Source organism: Heteronotia binoei, chromosome 6, assembly GCF_032191835.1.
Source record: "Heteronotia binoei isolate CCM8104 ecotype False Entrance Well chromosome 6, APGP_CSIRO_Hbin_v1, whole genome shotgun sequence".
Taxonomy (NCBI): Eukaryota; Metazoa; Chordata; class Lepidosauria; order Squamata; family Gekkonidae; genus Heteronotia; species Heteronotia binoei.
The window spans coordinates 34,057,608-34,074,833 of NC_083228.1; the positions used below are offsets into that span (position 1 = coordinate 34,057,608).

General features: G+C 40.3%; 1 protein-coding gene across 3 annotated transcripts in view; it reads left to right on the forward strand.

Moving 5' to 3' along the window:
* Positions 1-17,226, forward strand: part of PCDH15 (protocadherin related 15) — a 475,582-nt gene that overhangs the window by 113,087 nt on the left and 345,269 nt on the right. For all 3 annotated transcript variants that reach the window (XM_060241241.1, XM_060241242.1, XM_060241243.1), the window contains exons 4-5: positions 7,229-7,389; positions 13,372-13,527. In XM_060241241.1, coding sequence (XP_060097224.1) covers positions 7,229-7,389; positions 13,372-13,527 — 317 coding nt within the window. The remainder of the gene's footprint in view (positions 1-7,228; positions 7,390-13,371; positions 13,528-17,226) is intronic.

The window sequence follows — 17,226 nt, forward strand, 5'->3', positions numbered from 1 at the left end:
ATGTGGTTTGGTTTGTGGTTCGAAGTGTGCCAATTTTCCGAACCATGAACCATCATGAACTTTTTAGGGGCTGGAGGAACCGCTTGTCGCTTCCCCAGAAAGCACTTTCCTGGAGGCACCTTCTATGGAGCATAATTCATACCCCATCACTTGAAAGGCAGGTAGAGGAGACTCAGCTGGAGATCCATGTGAGTTTGGTGCCTCTGCCTTACACAGGATCTGTTCTATACATTCCTAAATCTCCTGTAGGTGGTCATTTCGACAGGCACAAGTTCAGGAGGTTCAGGTATGTATAGAACAGATCCTGTGCAAGTTAGAGACATCAGAGTTGCATGGGACCTCCACGGATGCTCCTCTACATGACCTCTCAAGTTCTCACCTCCCCTTTTTGCTATGAAGTTTGGTAAACATTTTGATAGAGCAGAGACTGTCTGTCTGAAAACGAGATGTGTAAGAAAAAACTTTTACATTCCATTTCTGCGTATAGTGTTTTTACAAGAACAATTCTTAGGACTTGTTGGAAGATTACCACTTTTCCCATGATAAACAAGAGCAACTGTAGGTTTTTTGTTTGTTTTTAAAGGAAGGTTACCAGAATATTATGATCCTTGGTTTCAACTTCTGTGAGACTTGTCTCTGACAATTCAAGCAACATGTCTTTGCTTCCTTGAGTGCATTTTATTTCTGGAAACAAGAAGAAGGAAAAGAAAGGTCACACCTGTTGGAGTAAAGAGACAGACAAAAATAATGGTGCGGTGGGAAGGTGATTTTATTCCAATATAAAAATAACCCCATGTATTTTGCATTGAGCTTCCTCAAGGGGATCTTTTGAAATCTAAAAGCAGCAATGTTTCCACTAAACCAGCTGCTTTTATATTTCACAGATCCCTGTGACAAAACTCAATGTGAAATGCATAGGGGTTGTTTTAGTGGAACAAAACTGATTTCCTATTGCACCATTGTTTTTTCTGTGGCTCTGGCAATTCATAAAAATTAGAGAGAGGTTTTTGATTTTGTTTTTTTTTATTGGCACTATTTGTATGTTTTTGCTCACATCTTTATGTTTTGTATATTGATCTGGGTATCTCCCCCCCCCGCCCCCCCCAAAAAAAATCTCTATCTGAAAGGAAGCTTAGACCCTCAGAAATTAATGAATACTTAATTAGTGTTTCCATTTTTGCATAAGTGCCATTTTGAAACCTTCTTTTCATCCATTGGTGATCAGTCCGGGAGATAGATAGATAGATAGATAGATAGATAGATAGATAGATAGATAGATAGATAGATAGATAGATAGATAGATAGATAGATAGATAGATAGATAGATAGATAGATAGATAGATAGATAGATAGATAGATATTCTCCCCGTGCTGTCTGCTGGATTCTGTTAGGAGTTGTTGTTTGCCTACCAAATCATGGGAGAATGTAGTATAATCCCTGGGGCTCCAAGTAATACAGGATCTTTTTGTTCCTTTTCAAGATCTAAGGAACATAGAAGACAGGCTCACTGGAGGCCAACCTGGTTCTGCATCCTAATGTGAATCTTGCAAGACAGCTGAATTCTTCTCCAAACCCAAACAAATGTACATCCTCTGTGATCCACATTTTGTAAAGCTTCCTCATATGAGTGTGGTTAGCTTAATTATTAGTCATCCTTGCTGTGTAACTTTTTTTAGAAGTATACCTTGGGAAACTCTTAAGAGCAATTTTAGAAAGTAAACATTTTAAAGGGCAGTTGTGATAAAATTAATGTTTTTTTTTAAAAAAATGCTGCACTGATTGCCTTTGTGTTTGCTTGGTTTTAGAAATAAAATTCTTGTACAAAGGAATTATATATGCATAGTGTGTTGCTTTTTCAGAGGAGGGTTAGCATGGCACTTACCTGCTGAAATAACCTATCATCGAGTAACTACAGTTGTACAAATGATGTCCCACTTAGTGTAAAAGGTTGGCTGCCTTCTGTAGAGAACAAAGAACAAAGGTTGTGTATGTGGCTTGTTCTACACCTGGCTGAGTTATTCAGGATGGGCTGGCTGAAAAGCCACTGTTTGAGGGTGTGTGTGAGGTTTTTGTTGGTTGAAGCTGAAAGAGCCCTGCTGTTCAGTGCTTTCATTGTGACATGAAATGCCCACTTGTTCTTTTCTATGTTAAGCAAGAAAGACACAAACTGTCTAGACTGGCTGAACGAATACTTGACAGATTAGTATCTGAATATTTTTGGGTTGAAACTGATAACATTCTTGTGCAAAACATGGGTTTGCATTTAGTAAAGAGAGGGGGACTCCCATATTCTTTTTTTCCTACCGGGCCAGAGCTAACTGGGCTTTTTTTTTGTCAGAAAATATCTAATTTTTATATGGCTTGTTCAAAGCTCAATTTGGGCCCCACTGTACTCCCTGTGACTTTATTGGGAATATGAATCTAGGGATGTGAATTGGGGGGGTGGGATCTAGGGATGTGAAATAGAAAAAAAAATGCCCATCATTTTTCTGAATTAGTATGTTGGGGAAAGCATAAATGCCAGCATTTAATGGTAACTGTATACTCCAGTACCATTTTGTGATTCAAATTCATTTTTTCCAGGATTCCAGAATTGTTCTGTTTCCATTATTCCCTGTGGGGTGACTTTTTGGCGTGATGGGTTTCAGTGTTTGGTGACTGTTTTTCAACCAAATGACACCAGAATTACAGAAAGTCTGTATGTCTGCTAAAGACCCTCCAAGTGAATTGGACCAAGGAATCCTAATCTGCAGCCCCCTGAACAACATGCCCATAGCCATCATACCTGCAGAGTTTGAAACTGGGAGGGGGAAAAGCCCCCACAAAGGAGGGAGAAAAAGGAGAAAGGGCTAGCCAGAGTTGTAGCTCTGCCAAATCATGCACCTGGCTTCTACTAGCTGGGAGCCTCCCTCCCAGGCTTGAAGAAACTCTTGCCAGCTGGGATCTGCTTTCCCTAGGATGAGCAACACCGGGTTAGATGGGATTAGAGGGGAGAATTGCCACTGCCTGGAAAATTCAGAGAACAAAGGAAAACAAGACACCTGCTGATTATGATGGTAAGAACCCAAACACACACAGGTACACACACAAACACACAGATTTCTCATGGCAGTGTTTTTCATAATGCCTAAGAATACTGATTTTGTCTTTTGTCTTCTTGTGCGGCCCCACGTTGTAACTGCATTTGCACAGGCCAGCCATGGGACATTTTCTTTCTAGCTCAAAAACTCCAAAGAGAGGGCATCCCAACCTTTTTCAGAGCTGACACATGCACAGGATTCCCACCCAATGTGTCAAATTCTCCATCAGCAGACACCTCCTTCCCTCAGTTCCTTTTTCTCCACCACAAGGATATTTTCTTTGTTGTCATTCCATATGAAAGGCTCTTTTTTTTCTCTTTTTGCACTCCTTCAGGAGTCTGTTTCATGGGAGGCAAGCGCCATCGTCCAGGCTCTCACTGTTTGTTGTGTTTGTGGTCCATTGTCATGGCATCCAAGGCACTGTTTTAAAATGTGAGAAATATTGAATAAAGATGATACACAGTGACAAACATGATCTCTGCTTTTTGTGCTTAGGAACTGAGGCGGGCACGAATCTCCCCATGACCCTAAATTCCTCACAACAATTGCTGGGTCATGGTTTTCCAGAAGTTCACGGGGCTCATGGTGGAAAGTGGGGTGCAGAGCAAAAGGGATCACTGAAATGGTTTGCATCCATTTCTGCTTAACAGTGGGGTTGGTGCACCAGTCAGCTGTTAGGCAAAAAAAGATGCTAGCTGTTTCAGCAATCCTTTTTGCTCTCCCCCCCCCCCCACTTCCAAGGGATCACTGAAATGATTTGTTGGCTCTATTGGGCAGGGCCTTTTGAAACAGGCTGCCCAGCAGAGTCCTAGCTTAACCTGTGGGGTGAGTTCTTCCTGCAGGATTGGCCCCTTTGTGGGCTTTGTTGGACAGTCTGGTTTGAACCATACTACCCAGCCGAGACCCAGCCAACCCCGTAAGGACAGTTCACCTGCAGAATCAGCTCCATTGTGGGCTCTGTTGGGCAGGTCAGTTTGAACCACGCTGCATAGCAGGGCTCCAGCTGAGGCTGCAGCAGCACGCCTTGCAAAAGCCATTGAAAGAGAATGTCCCTTTAAATAATTCTTGAAAGACATGCTGTACACAACTTAAGTTCAAGCAGCAAAGTCAACCAGCCTTCAATCTCATGAAATGAATTGGCTTGGTAACCAGGGAGGCTCATAAAGGTTCATAGTTTGTGCAATCCCACCAACCATGAACCAAAATGAACCTCTATTTTCCCAGTTTGTGCCCATCTCTACTTAGGAGAGGCCCACAATGTTAGCATTTGTTTAATTTGCCAGCACTTTACTTCAAAGGCTCTGTCAGATAGGGCCTCTGAACTGAAAGCTGCACTGCACAAGAAGTTTCTTCCAAGGTGACTCCAAGCTCACGCTGTCTCAGGTCTGCTCTCCTTGGCTCTGACTACTGAACACCATTTCAGGCCCCCATCAGTCTGTTTGGTTCCTATAGGCCCAACAATCAGGATGGCTTTGATCCCTCCAAAAGAGCAACTTTGGTCACTCTGGAGGTAGAATCCAAATTCCCATGTTCACCTTCTCCAGAACTGTTGACCAAGGTCCAGTTGCATTTGGAACCTCCTGTGAAGAAGCATAAGAAATTGCAGCATAAGGAAAAGACTGAGCCTGTGCCCAAGTTGAGATGTGCCAAGTCTTCTAAAGGTATGGAAACTGATCAGGACTTCATCCTGGTTCCACCGTGCACCCCGTCACCACATCTTGCCAAACACAGAGAGAGAGAGAGATTTTACAACTGTGAGATGGAGGATATTGTGCTGGAGCCATCGAAATTAAAAAATTGATGGATTTTCCACAATTTTGATCACTTTAATCTATACTCTTCGATATATTAAATAACCAGGAGTCCCTTCCCTAGAATTGTGTCTGTTGCAGATGTTCTAGTGACTCTTGTCTTCTCATAATGTGACCATAGTAAGATAGCCTCAGGTCATTTTAGCTTCTAGGAGAGTTTAGGCTTGATTGAACCTATTTATTTGGGGTTTTGGCAGTCTACGGCATCCTTAAAACTCACCACCAACAGCACATTTCAGATGACTGACTTCCTCCCTGTTAACTTCATTGTCCAACTTTCCCATTGATACATCAACATCTTACTCATTCTGGACCAGCATTTTGACTCAGGCCTTGTTACATGGAAAACATGTAGTCAGTGTCAACTGTTATGTTGGATGAGGGAAGTGGCTTGTTTCAGAAGGGGGAGATAGACAAGATTGATTCTGTGAAGTTTGCTCCATTCACAGTTCATAGGACAGAAGCCCTTATATTTTTAGCAGGCGGAGGATTCTTTGATATCCTATTCTACAGGTAGAGTTTGCATCATGGCCTGTGTGGCCAGAAGTTCATCAGCGACACCTGTGTCAGCAGACCTTCATTTCTTGTTGAATTCAAAATACAGGCTTTTGCAGGGAGGGCTCCTCTCCTTAATATGCTCCTTAGCATACTTGTCCATGAGCTGCCAAGGTACAGCCAGAGGGCTTTCTAGTTTCCTCTCCATTGTAAGCTGCAATGGGCAATTTTAACTATATTTAATTGTTTGCTTATTCACTACCAACAGTTTTTACTTATGCACCCTAGCTGCTGACTCCTGTTTGTTTCTGACATACTCATGCATAGGAGTGAGGTGCATAACAAGTACTGGCCTCTGCTAAAACTTCTGTTGCTGTCTATGCAGGAAGAGACTGATGCTTGAGTCTTGGCCTATGTGGCCATGAGTCAGTAGGCGAAGCCAGTGTGGCTTGCCCTTTGTCTCTTGTTCAGTTTGAACTATGGGCATGGTGAAAAATTAAGATGATGTTTTGCAAGAAAGAATGTCCCCTGTGTATTTGGAGATAACGTGTGTTGTTGCAGTAGTACACAGGGTGAAGTTAGTTTAGAAAATGTCATTCTGTTCTGTATCCCAATCTTATCTGTTCTTTTCAGATGTATTGCCAGTAGGTTATCAAGCTGGCATTTTAGCCTAAGGATAAAAGCAGGCTCTGAGCACCAAAGAGCATCCAAAATATGAAAGAACAAAAAAGGATGTTCAGTAAAGGTATCATATGGACTTAAAGTTCATAAATACAATAAAAAAACTAATGTTATCAAGACAACTTTTAAAGTGTTGTCTCAAATATGTATCCTTCAGTGAGTGAAATGAGCATTGTCTGTACACAATGAGTAACTATGCACATAGTTGAAAACCTTGAATGAAATAATAAAACATACTGTATCAGAAGAGGCCACTGGTTTTAATCACACATATTGGCATCAAGAGTTAGTGGAATGGGAAAAGTTTTGTCCAAAATGCAATACGCTTATTTGAGATTTAGTAGATTAAATATGGAATCCTCTGGTCATATATAATAAGTGATCTTGATGCAAAGAAGCAAAGACCCTTGGTTTGAATAGGAAATTTGAAATCATCCAGGTTGAAATCATCCTGCTACAGTAGTTGCCACCTGCTTCAAAGTTGTTAAGAATAATAAGACCATGCAAGATCATAAAACAATGGGGGAAATGTGAGCCTGAAGATAAAATAGTTTGTGCTGTTGGTGATTTGGGACCTTTCAACCATTCAGCTAGATGATTATGTCTATATTTATAGAATAAACATTCCTTCCATTATTCTTGTTAGAAATTCTCTGATTAATCTAACACACATGTTTTTTTTCAGAATTTTATCTTTCTCTGAGAATCAGTTTGGTGTAGTGCTTAAGTGTGTGGACTCTTACTTGGGAGAACTGGGTTTGATTCCCCGCTCCTGCACTTGCACCTGCTGGAATGGGTCAGCCATAGTATTCATAGGAGATGTCCTTAAAAGGCAGGTGCTGTAAGAGCTCTCTTAACCCCACCTATCTCACAGGGTGTCTGTTGTGGTGTGGGGGGTGGGGAGGTAAAGGAGATTGTGACCGCTCTGAGATTCAGAGTATAGGCAGGATATAAATCCAGTATCTTCCAATATCATCATCTTCTTTGTTTTATAAATCCATAACCTTGGATAATAATCTCTGCTGTCATTGTTTCAAACAGCTCTGCTCATAATTAGTGAATGCTACACACACAATTTGTGAGAATGATGAGCAAACTCATAACAAGTTTTTGAAAAGCAGTATTGCATCCATATATCAGAAATCCTGTTTTAATTGCAGGTACTATCCTGGTGGACAACATGTTGATCAAAGGTACAGCAAAAGGACCTGATCCCACTATTGAACTCACATTAAAGGACAATGTAGACTACTGGGTTATCTTAGACCCTATCAACCAGAGGCTTTACCTAAACAGTACTGGAAGAATTCTGGACAGAGACGTAAGTTTGATTATCCCTCCCCCCCCCCCACATCTTGGATAAAAGTTGAGCTTATGCAAATGATCCGTAACTGCATAGCTAATAAATGAGTGGCAGAAAGGGTAAAGGTTTAGACCAAGGAAACAAAATGTATATATATTATTGCTATGTTTTATAGTATTCTGGCATATTTAATACATAATATTGGTAAAATATTGTTAACAAGAATTTCAGTGTCTTTTAAATTGAAGCACGGCATTTTCTGCTGGAGACCCATTTTCTCAGATCAGGAATTCATGAACACAACTGAGAGTTGAAAGCCTGTTCTGATAGCAGCCACAGAGAGTAAGCATACAGATCTACACAAGTTCCGGAAAAGTTTCCACATTACTGAATGCTGTTCCTGACCACTCGATGTATTGTCCTTCTACTGCAGCAGATCAGCATGCAGAGATTTTTTTAACATATGTGGGTGGCTATGAATTCATGAATGAATGTATTTAGGATGAATGTATTTAGAAATGTAGAAAGCATGTATTCTGTCATAATTAATCATATTGGTGCAAAACATGTATTCTACTTGGATATATCCATACTTGAATACAAAATATTGGGTGAGAAGCATGTTTTCTCTTTCCATAGAATAACAGCAAATAAAAATAAAGACCTTTTGCAGAAGTGTCATGTAAAGTCAGGAACTCGTATACCACACAATTACTTCATACAATAAACAGCATAGATATTGCTCTTCAGTGTTTCCAGACTTGGAACTCATTTTTAAAATTATTTTTGTATTTTGTGTGTCTGTGTGTTTGCACCTGGAAGTCATGTCGACCTCTGGTGACTGACTCCTATTTCGGGTCCAGAGGATATTCAAGAATAAGCCTGCCCCTGCCTTCTGACTGGGTATTTCAAGGACAGCCTCCCATCCAAATACTAACCATAATCAACCCTGCTTAGTTTCCAAGATCTGACGAGATAGGGCTTATCTGGGCTATCCAGTTCAGGGCAGACTTAGAACTAATTTTTAATCTCTGGTAGGCAACATAGGAACCATTAAGCTGCACACACATGACATGAATTTATGTGGTGTCACAGTCTCCAGATGAAAGAGATCTCAAGTTATAAACTCACCAGTTATAAACTCCAGGCCAAGCCTGAGGGCAACAAATTAAGAGAACCAGGTACAGGAAACATGCCAATGGCCAGAGCTGTAAAGAATCCTCTCTGTCACCTCCCTTCACTGTCCTCCAGCTCCTCTCATCATGTGTATAGAAAGAAAAGGGAGGTATGGAACACTTGTTCCTTATACATTAGAAGTAGGTATTAAGGATGCCAGCCTCCTGGTGGAACCTGCAGGTCTCCCACTATTACAATTGATTACAACAAGCAATAGAAATCAGTTCCCCTGGAGAAAATGGCTGCTTTGCAGAGTAAACTGTGATATTTATTATGCCTTGCCAAGATCCATCCCCTCCCCAAACCCTGCCCACACTCTGTCTTCCAGATCTCCAGAGCTGGAAAACCCTAAGGTCCTTCCAAAGAGCTGCAGGGAAGAAATGATAATCTTGTAAGGACTCATGATCCAGCAGATGAGATTTTGTCTAATCCATGGGTTGTAAACTACTGCTGTTGATTGTTGACAACCTAAATTATGTGATTCACATACTCAGAGCAAACCTATCATGAGCAGCAAGCTTTTGTAATAAAATTGATATTATCTAGCTATATTTTTTACACATGAAACAATATAAGGCAGGATTCTTAAAAGCATGTATTAATTCTTTTATCCCTCTTATAGCCCCTGCTCCATCTTTCTCCTCCCCCCCCACTCTCTTTTCTCCATCAGTATCAAGGGACCTAGTCTCCCCAGCAACTTATTACAGTCTCTCTAACAGGAGACACTTCTAAAGTTTAACAATGAAATAACAGCTATTAAAGTACAACACTATAAACAAAGCAGGAGTCAAGTTGCACCTTTAAGACCAACCAATTTTTATTTAGAACGTACGCTTTCGTGTGCTCTTAAGCACACTTCATCAGATGAGGAATCCAGCGCAGTGAGCAAAGCCATACATAGTTGAGCAGATCCATACATAGCTGGTAGTCAGTGTCCCAGAATGCAACATGGTACAGATTTAAGAACCAATGACAGTGAAGTAAAATTATCTGGTAGGCAGTGGTTTAGAATGTAAAATGGTACAATGACAGAATAGCAAAATTAACAAATTGAGCAAGCCTTTGATCTGAGTAGTACAACACTATTTTATTGTAATGCTTTCAGTTGTACCTGGAAAAAGTCCAAATTAATGCCTACGAATGTAGCAGTCCTTTTTATAGTAGGAATTTGGGATTAGCATGAACCAGGAAAATGTTGGTTTGTGGTGGTTTATGATTCATTTGATTGCTCAAACCAGTAGTTCGTATTGGTTTGTGGGTTGTTTGATTGCTCGAACTGGTTCATTGTTACTTTGGTTCATTTGGTTCAGGAAGTGAAGTTAGAGATTCCAAAGACTCCAGGAAGTGAGGTTAGAGACTTGTGAGTTAGACTCCAAACTCACAAGCAGGCTCTCCTCTAACAGTCCACTTACAATGGTTAAGATTGGATTTGGATGTCCAAGTTATAGCCCTCCAAAGCAGGTGCCCCAGGAAAATTCAGATCTAGCTTCAGATTCAGTCCCTGAAACCACAGCAAGGAACACCTTCCTAGCCAGGAGACGTGTTTAAAAAAATGTTCACTGTGCGAGGGATGGGGAGGAGTCCCTCAAAGCCTCCCCTAAATCAGCCATACAGGAAACAACAACTGAACTAAGACTGATTCCTCACCAGCATTTGCTCCACCCTCATGCTTCTCCTTGCATCAGCACAAGCCATAGATTCCCCACCAGTCACTCCACAGTGCCTCTTGCTTCAGGGCTCCTTCCCATTCCCGTTGCGGCAACTGGAACTCCAAAAACCAGCATCCTGTTGCTGTGATGGTAATAGGAAGTAGCCAAAATGTAAGAGGTGCCCACGGAGCAACTAGTGGGGAATCCATCCCTTGAGCTGGCGCAGGGAGAAGTGCAGGGGCGGAGCAAATGCCGGTGAGGAATCAGTCTAACTCTACTATCTTCATGCTACAAAGTGAAAGCAGCTGAGTCAGGGTATGGTATTATACTGATATATAATCAGTTTCCATAGAACAGAATGGGAGCCCCATGGTTGGCTCCCAGAGCTGCCAATCAAGCTATGGATAACTGCTTTGGTTATTTCTAGAGCTCTCTTCAAGTCCGCTCCCAGCATTACCTAGGAATTGATTGAATTGGTGCCAAGCTGTCTGGAGAATGAAGTGCAAATATGAATGAAACGAACCACCATGGAAAAAAATGCGGGGAGGGGGTTGTTTGTTTAGGAATGAACTAGTTCAAAATGAACCATGAACCAGCCTGGTTCATACTCGAACCACATTTTGTTTCTCAGTTTGTGACCATCCCAAGTAGGACAGATATAAGCATGACTGCTGCAGGCCTTGGATGGTACCTGGTGTGGGCTTCTATTGGATGATGCTTATAGCATCAGCAGCAGCGGCAAGTATCACAGTACACATACCTTGCTAGGTCCTAAGTTATTTTTCTTTTTAAAAGAATGACGTAATGAAGAGTATATGTATATTTATTTATATGTGTATATTCATCAATGCATAAATAATCTTTAAAGGGGAGTAGTAGTAGCAACAGCTATAGTCCATATTTAGAAGAACATTCTCTTACTGTTTTTAAACATTCTCTTAGTAGCTCAAAAGATAAGCTGCTGGCATTTTGGTCTACCCAATTTTACCCCCCTCTGTTGTCTTGAATTGGAAAGCTGGAGTGAGCAGACATTACCCCCACAGGCAGGCTGCTGCCTCTTCACCCCTTATGTTTCTACAGCTACTAAGTTAAGTGCTAAGACATTCTTATTTCTCTACAGAAATAATTGTCTGTATGCACAGCAATTAATTGTCTTCCTCGTTTAGCAAAATATCCCCATTCTTTTTCATGTCCTGTTTCCCTTCAAACTCACAAAATAAAAAGTCTTTCCAAATAATGCTATTGTGAGAATTAATGTATGACTGTTTCTGAACTGATTTTGATAGACAGACAGACGACAGATAGACAGACAGACAGACAGACAGACAGACAGACAGACAGATGAGAGCGAATATAGTGGCAAATTCAAATGTATATACATGTAATTTAGTTCACTGACAATGTAGCCCATATCATTTGATTATATGTGAAAACAGCTGTGACTTGAATGTACACTCCATAGGCAACATGCCTGCTAAATAAGTCAAGACGGCTTCTTCCCTCTGGCCAAGCCTGCAGCTTTTCCCCCAGTACTGCCACTCACTTTCTTCATTTTTTATGCTTTCTTCAGCTTTTGGGGCTTCGGGGCATAAAACACATTCTTGGGTGCATCTGATCTGATGAAGCCCTGAAGCATCAAAGTTTTGAAGTTAATAGCCAACTACCAAGTCCTTTCTTTTATTGACTTGTTTTTTTAAAATAACTTTATTGAAGGCTTTAAAAAGAGGTAGATTTATTTGATGTTCTAATAATAAGAGTTGGAAGGGACCTCCAGGGTCATCTAGTACAACCACCTGCACAATGTGGGAAACTCACAAATACTTTTCCACCACGCACTCCCAGTGACTCCTGTTCCACATGCAGAAGATGCCCCCCCCCAAAAAAAAAACCTCCAGGATCCCTGGCAAAACTGGCCTGGGATGTTTTCTGTTTTGATTTTAGAAATGAATAAGTGCATTTCCGTTGGATTTCAGTGATTTAAAATTCTTAGAGAAGAAGACACACACACACCAAGTTAAAAGAAGCCTTTCACCAGTAGAATTAGGCAATCATACCTCCCCCCAAAATCTTTGGTCATTGTGGTGTTATCCAGACTGCACAGGCCTTCCAAATTTGTGTGTGTGTGTTTGCACATTCACTGAAGCGTTTGAGCCTTTCAGCAGCCTCGTTCACCCTGCCTATCTTCTCTACATGAGGGTAGCCCATTTACTCTTGTGTAAATTGCAGTAGGCTCTCTAACTGCAACTCTGAAGCACAAATTTATCATTTATTAGCTCAATCACTCAGCCCCTGACATTTTTAAACTGAAAACATTAGAAGAAAGTAGAAGAAGAAGGATTTCCTCACTGGGGAGAAAGGTGCAAAGGGTCAAGAGATTATCTGGTGGATCTTACATGAGAGTTGCAGACTGTCGGCTACTTCACAGGCAGGGTAGGAGGGGACGAGTGAGCTGAACGAACAAACATATTATATTACATGTACGTCTGTGTACTTGTTTGTGTGCAGGGTTCATTTTGTAGCAGGAGCTCCTTTGCATATTAGGCCACACACCCCTGATGTAGCTAATCTTCCAAGAGCTTACACAGTTTTTAGTACTGTACTAAGATTTTGGAGGATTGGCTACATCAGGGGTGTGTGGCCTAATATGCAAAGAAGCTCCTGCTATAAAATGAGCCCTGTTTGTGTGTATATCGATATTATTCTCAACTAAACTCCAGAGTGGATCACATCAAAACTGAAATACAGGTGACCAGTTAGTTTCTAAATTTATATGGTGACTTAATGCACCAATGTGCTTAATACCCAGTTTTCAAATAGCATTCATTTTAAGCTTGCATTGTTGAAATGATTAGTCACAAAATCTTCCAGAAGCATACAGAAATGTTAGGATTTTTTTTTTTAAGATTTTACTTCATTCTTGAAACATGCACTATAATTCTATGATGGCTAATTGTGATCCTGTTGAAGAATATATATATATATATATATATTTACTTTTCTGTCAGAAGTGTTGCTGTTCTTGGTACCACTTTTCTTGTATTTGAGCTGTGTAGCAGATTATAAGTGTAATCATCAGTGTATTAAATGACCTTAAGTGAAAAAAAATATGCTCTGCACATCCAGATGCTGCTTTAAAGTAATTGTGTTTTTATCCTCCCGCAATTTTTTTTTACAGCCGCCAATGTCCATTCAGTCTATTGTTGTCCAAGTCCAGTGCATTAACAGAAAAGTAGGAACTATTATCTACCATGAAGTTCGGATTGTGGTGAGGGACAGAAATGATAACTCTCCTCAGTTCCAGCAGCAGCGGTACTATGTAGCAGTAAATGAGGTCAGCTTCTGATTTCCTTATTACTCTCTCTTTTCTTGCTTTTCCTGCTCATTTTGTATTGAAATGTCTTTTTTTTTTTTAAGGACTAATGTGCTGAAGGTTTATTTGCTTCTGTTTTGTACATTGAGCTTGAACTGTCTTTGTGCTTGGTATAACATCTTGTCTTGAGCTGAATCACTTGAGAAAAAAGTCATGCTTGTAATTAAATATACAATAGTACCCAGCCAGCATGGGTTTTGGGGAGGAAAAACACGAATAGATGACTGTGTGTGTATATATATGTGTGTTTAAGAGAGAGAGATGATGAGAAAGATGGAGGCAAATTGTTTTAGCATGCTGCCATGAGAATTTTTTTAAAAAAGAATTATCCGCTTCTAAAAAAACTCTAAGAGGGAACTAAGCATTATGTTTCCATTACATTAAAAAAAACCCAGAATAACAAAAATCAAATATGCTAGAGCAACCTTACTTTACAGATTAATAAGGGACTGTCTCCTTGGTAACAAACTTTTTAAAATTTTCTTTTTGATGACCATTTTTTTTTAAAGGAGTTTACTTTCTTGGTGACCTGTCTGTCTTTGACATTTAACAATAATTCCATTTTATGTTGTATCAGGAAGCTCAAGACGGAGCCTAGCAGCTTCTTTCGTTACATCAACAAAAAAGCCAATACAAGCAAGGTCTCCATGGCCAGTCACTTATGCAGCACTTGCACAGCCTCTACCTTCGTATTGTACTTTCACAGACTACCTTTCTGATAACGAGGGCAGTGTAGAAAATATAGATGCATGGAAATGCATTCTGAATTTTAGTTGAGTTTAAGGGTAAAACTACACATTACTTTGGGGATCTGTGATCAGATTTCCCAGGGTATAAGATACTTTTTAAAAGCACCTGTGGGTGGTTAAATTGGGGCTATAACATTAGATGGGGAGGCAGGGTGTGATAGACAGGAAACTGCCTTACCCCTGAAGGGAAAAACAGCCACTCAACTGAGCCTGCAGGAGTGCTGCTCCAACATCCAATCACCTTTTTTGGGGGGGGGAGCAGTTTGTAATGTTGAAGGCAAGCACAGCAAGAGTGCATATCTGCCTCAGGGAGAGTGCAAGGCTTTGGGTTTGCCTCAGCAAATTAGCAAAGTTAGAAGGGTTGCTTTGACTGGTAGGATGTCAGAGTGGTTAACTCTACCTCCAGAAGAGGATAGACTTCCCAGCTGTAGGCCTGTCTCTGGTAATGAGCATTTAGGGGCAGGGTGATGTAGGTGGTAACCTGTGTGAGAGAGGATCCAATCTAGTGGCTAGTCATTAAAAAGCCTGTTTGTACCTGAAAACGTTAAAGAAAATTCACTCTGAAGCCATAATTTGCTTAAATTTATTTGCCTCAGCCAGGTTTCTCCTTTGACTACCTGGAGACCTTTGCTGCTGATCTGTCCTTCGAAAGCAACCTGTAAATAAATAAATGTTATTTGTTATTTATATTTAACTGCTGCCTTAGTAATCTCCATGTAGGGTTGCCAGGTCTGTATTGGAAAATACTTGGAGACTGGGGGTGGATCCAGGAAAGGGTGGGGTTTGGGGAGGAGAGGAGAGGAGCCTCAGTGTGGTACAATGCCTTTTTGATCTCTGTCAGCTGGTTGTAAAAATGGGAGATCTCCACCTGGAGTCTGGCAACCCTGTTTGCTCACTACAAATCTTACCTCAAGGCAATGAACCCAAAGCATTTAAGAAATGAGGTGAAAATTTATCATTTAAATCAAACCTGATTTCCCAAAATTGTAAGAGGCTGTGTGATTCCCCTCAGTTAATAGAAAAGGCCTGTCACGGCATGCCATAACAGTTTTCTTCTGTACAGTTTTTCTCATACGAGTCAACCCTGTTCATAGAATTTACCTGGCATTTTTCGATACTGATGCTAAAAGAAAATATTTCACCCTTTTCTCTTATGAGTCAACCCTGTTCATAGAATTTACCTGGCATTTTTCTCTACTGATGCTAAAAGAAAATATTTCACCCTTTAACTAGATAAGTAATGCCTATTTTAATATGGTAATTAAATGGAATTTTCTACTACTTATTTATTTGTTTTAAATATTTCTATCATATAGGTCTCAGACAAACTGATTCTCCTGAGAGCTTAAGACAGAACTAGATACAATTAAAGTAATAAGCATTGTGATAAAAACAAACAATTATGAATGTCTGACAAGTCAGTACATTTTTATTTCCCTTATTATGTAATCATTTATTTAACGGTCATAGACCAGTTCATAGGAATCCAGATAATAACAAATAAAAGGCAATACAAATACATTAGAAAAGAAAAAAAGCCAACTAACATTGTACATAAACATTTATGATCCTGAACATCTACATTTAGTATAGCATACAAGTAGAGTAAAGAACTATTTGCTTAAATTTTAAGCAACTGAAGTGTTATTTTCCAACATTGCTGAGAATTCTCAGCCTTGGTTAGGGCCAGTACTGGGAGAGGGGGAGATAGACTGAAAGGTATAAGATGGGATGGGATAGGAAGAGTGAAACTGGAGGGGGAAGAGTAAATAAGGCAAGAAGAGCAAGGTAGAAAAGAGAGGGAAAGGTTGTACCATTGAAGGGGGAAAGGGCAGAGACCTCCGGGGGATGAAATGGGGAGGGGACAAGATGGTGGAAAGGAGGGGGAGATGGAGCTGCAGAAAGTGCTGGAGGAATGGGGATGGAGAAAGAAAAAGAAAGGGAAGGAGCAATAATGTCTTCTCTTGAAGTCCTCATAGGTATCCTACTATCTCAGTATTAGACAGGGACTAAACCTGTGGAAGCTACATATCATAGCAGCGGGTTTGGTTATGGGGGAAAAAAAACATTCTCACACAAGAGAACTATAATCAATACTACTTGTTGCAACAACAACAACAAAAATCCTACAAGGACAACACCCAAAACCATCAAACTATACAAGGACACAGATCAGGACAAATCTGAAAGCAACAGTACAAATTTAGAATCATTCCACAATGAAGAAGGATCACGAGAAAAACAGGACTTTGGTCATGACATTATCACAAGCTCTAGATGACTTGTATTTCTTGAAGTGGATAAGCACCATCTCCCCATGTTGTAGAGATGTCACTACCCGGTCTCATGGAAATGTCCAAGTTTTTAGTTGCTATTCTCCTTTCTCTAGAAATGCAGGGATCAGGATCAGGTGGGGTAGCTAGTCTTGAATTGACAAACCTTCTATCATTTACAGCAGTTGGTTCTAGTGGAGGTGGATTATTTTGAACTGGGCACTCTATTCGAGGATCAGGCAGACCAAGCTCATGGTCCTCTAAGTAATGATTAAAGAGTCCTGTTAAAGACTGATTAAAAAGTTGTCCTAATCACTTGAGAATCCTTGGGAAGTGCTGACCAGCTGCTCTGGTGTGGAAACCAGACTCTTCTGGTTTTAAATAATTTAAATAATTTAATATGCAATTATGTTTTATATGTTTTATTGGTTTTAATGGTAGTAATGTAATGTTGTGAGCCGCCCTGAGTCCGCTTGCAGAGAGGGCGGGATATAAGCTTAATGTAATAAATAATAAATACATAAATTCTCCTACAGCCTGTCAGTCAAGAGGCATGGGATCCGATGGAATTGCTAAGGGCAGAGAGATGGAAGAAAGAGAAGTTTCCATACAATTGAATGATGATTGGTTTGTTTGAG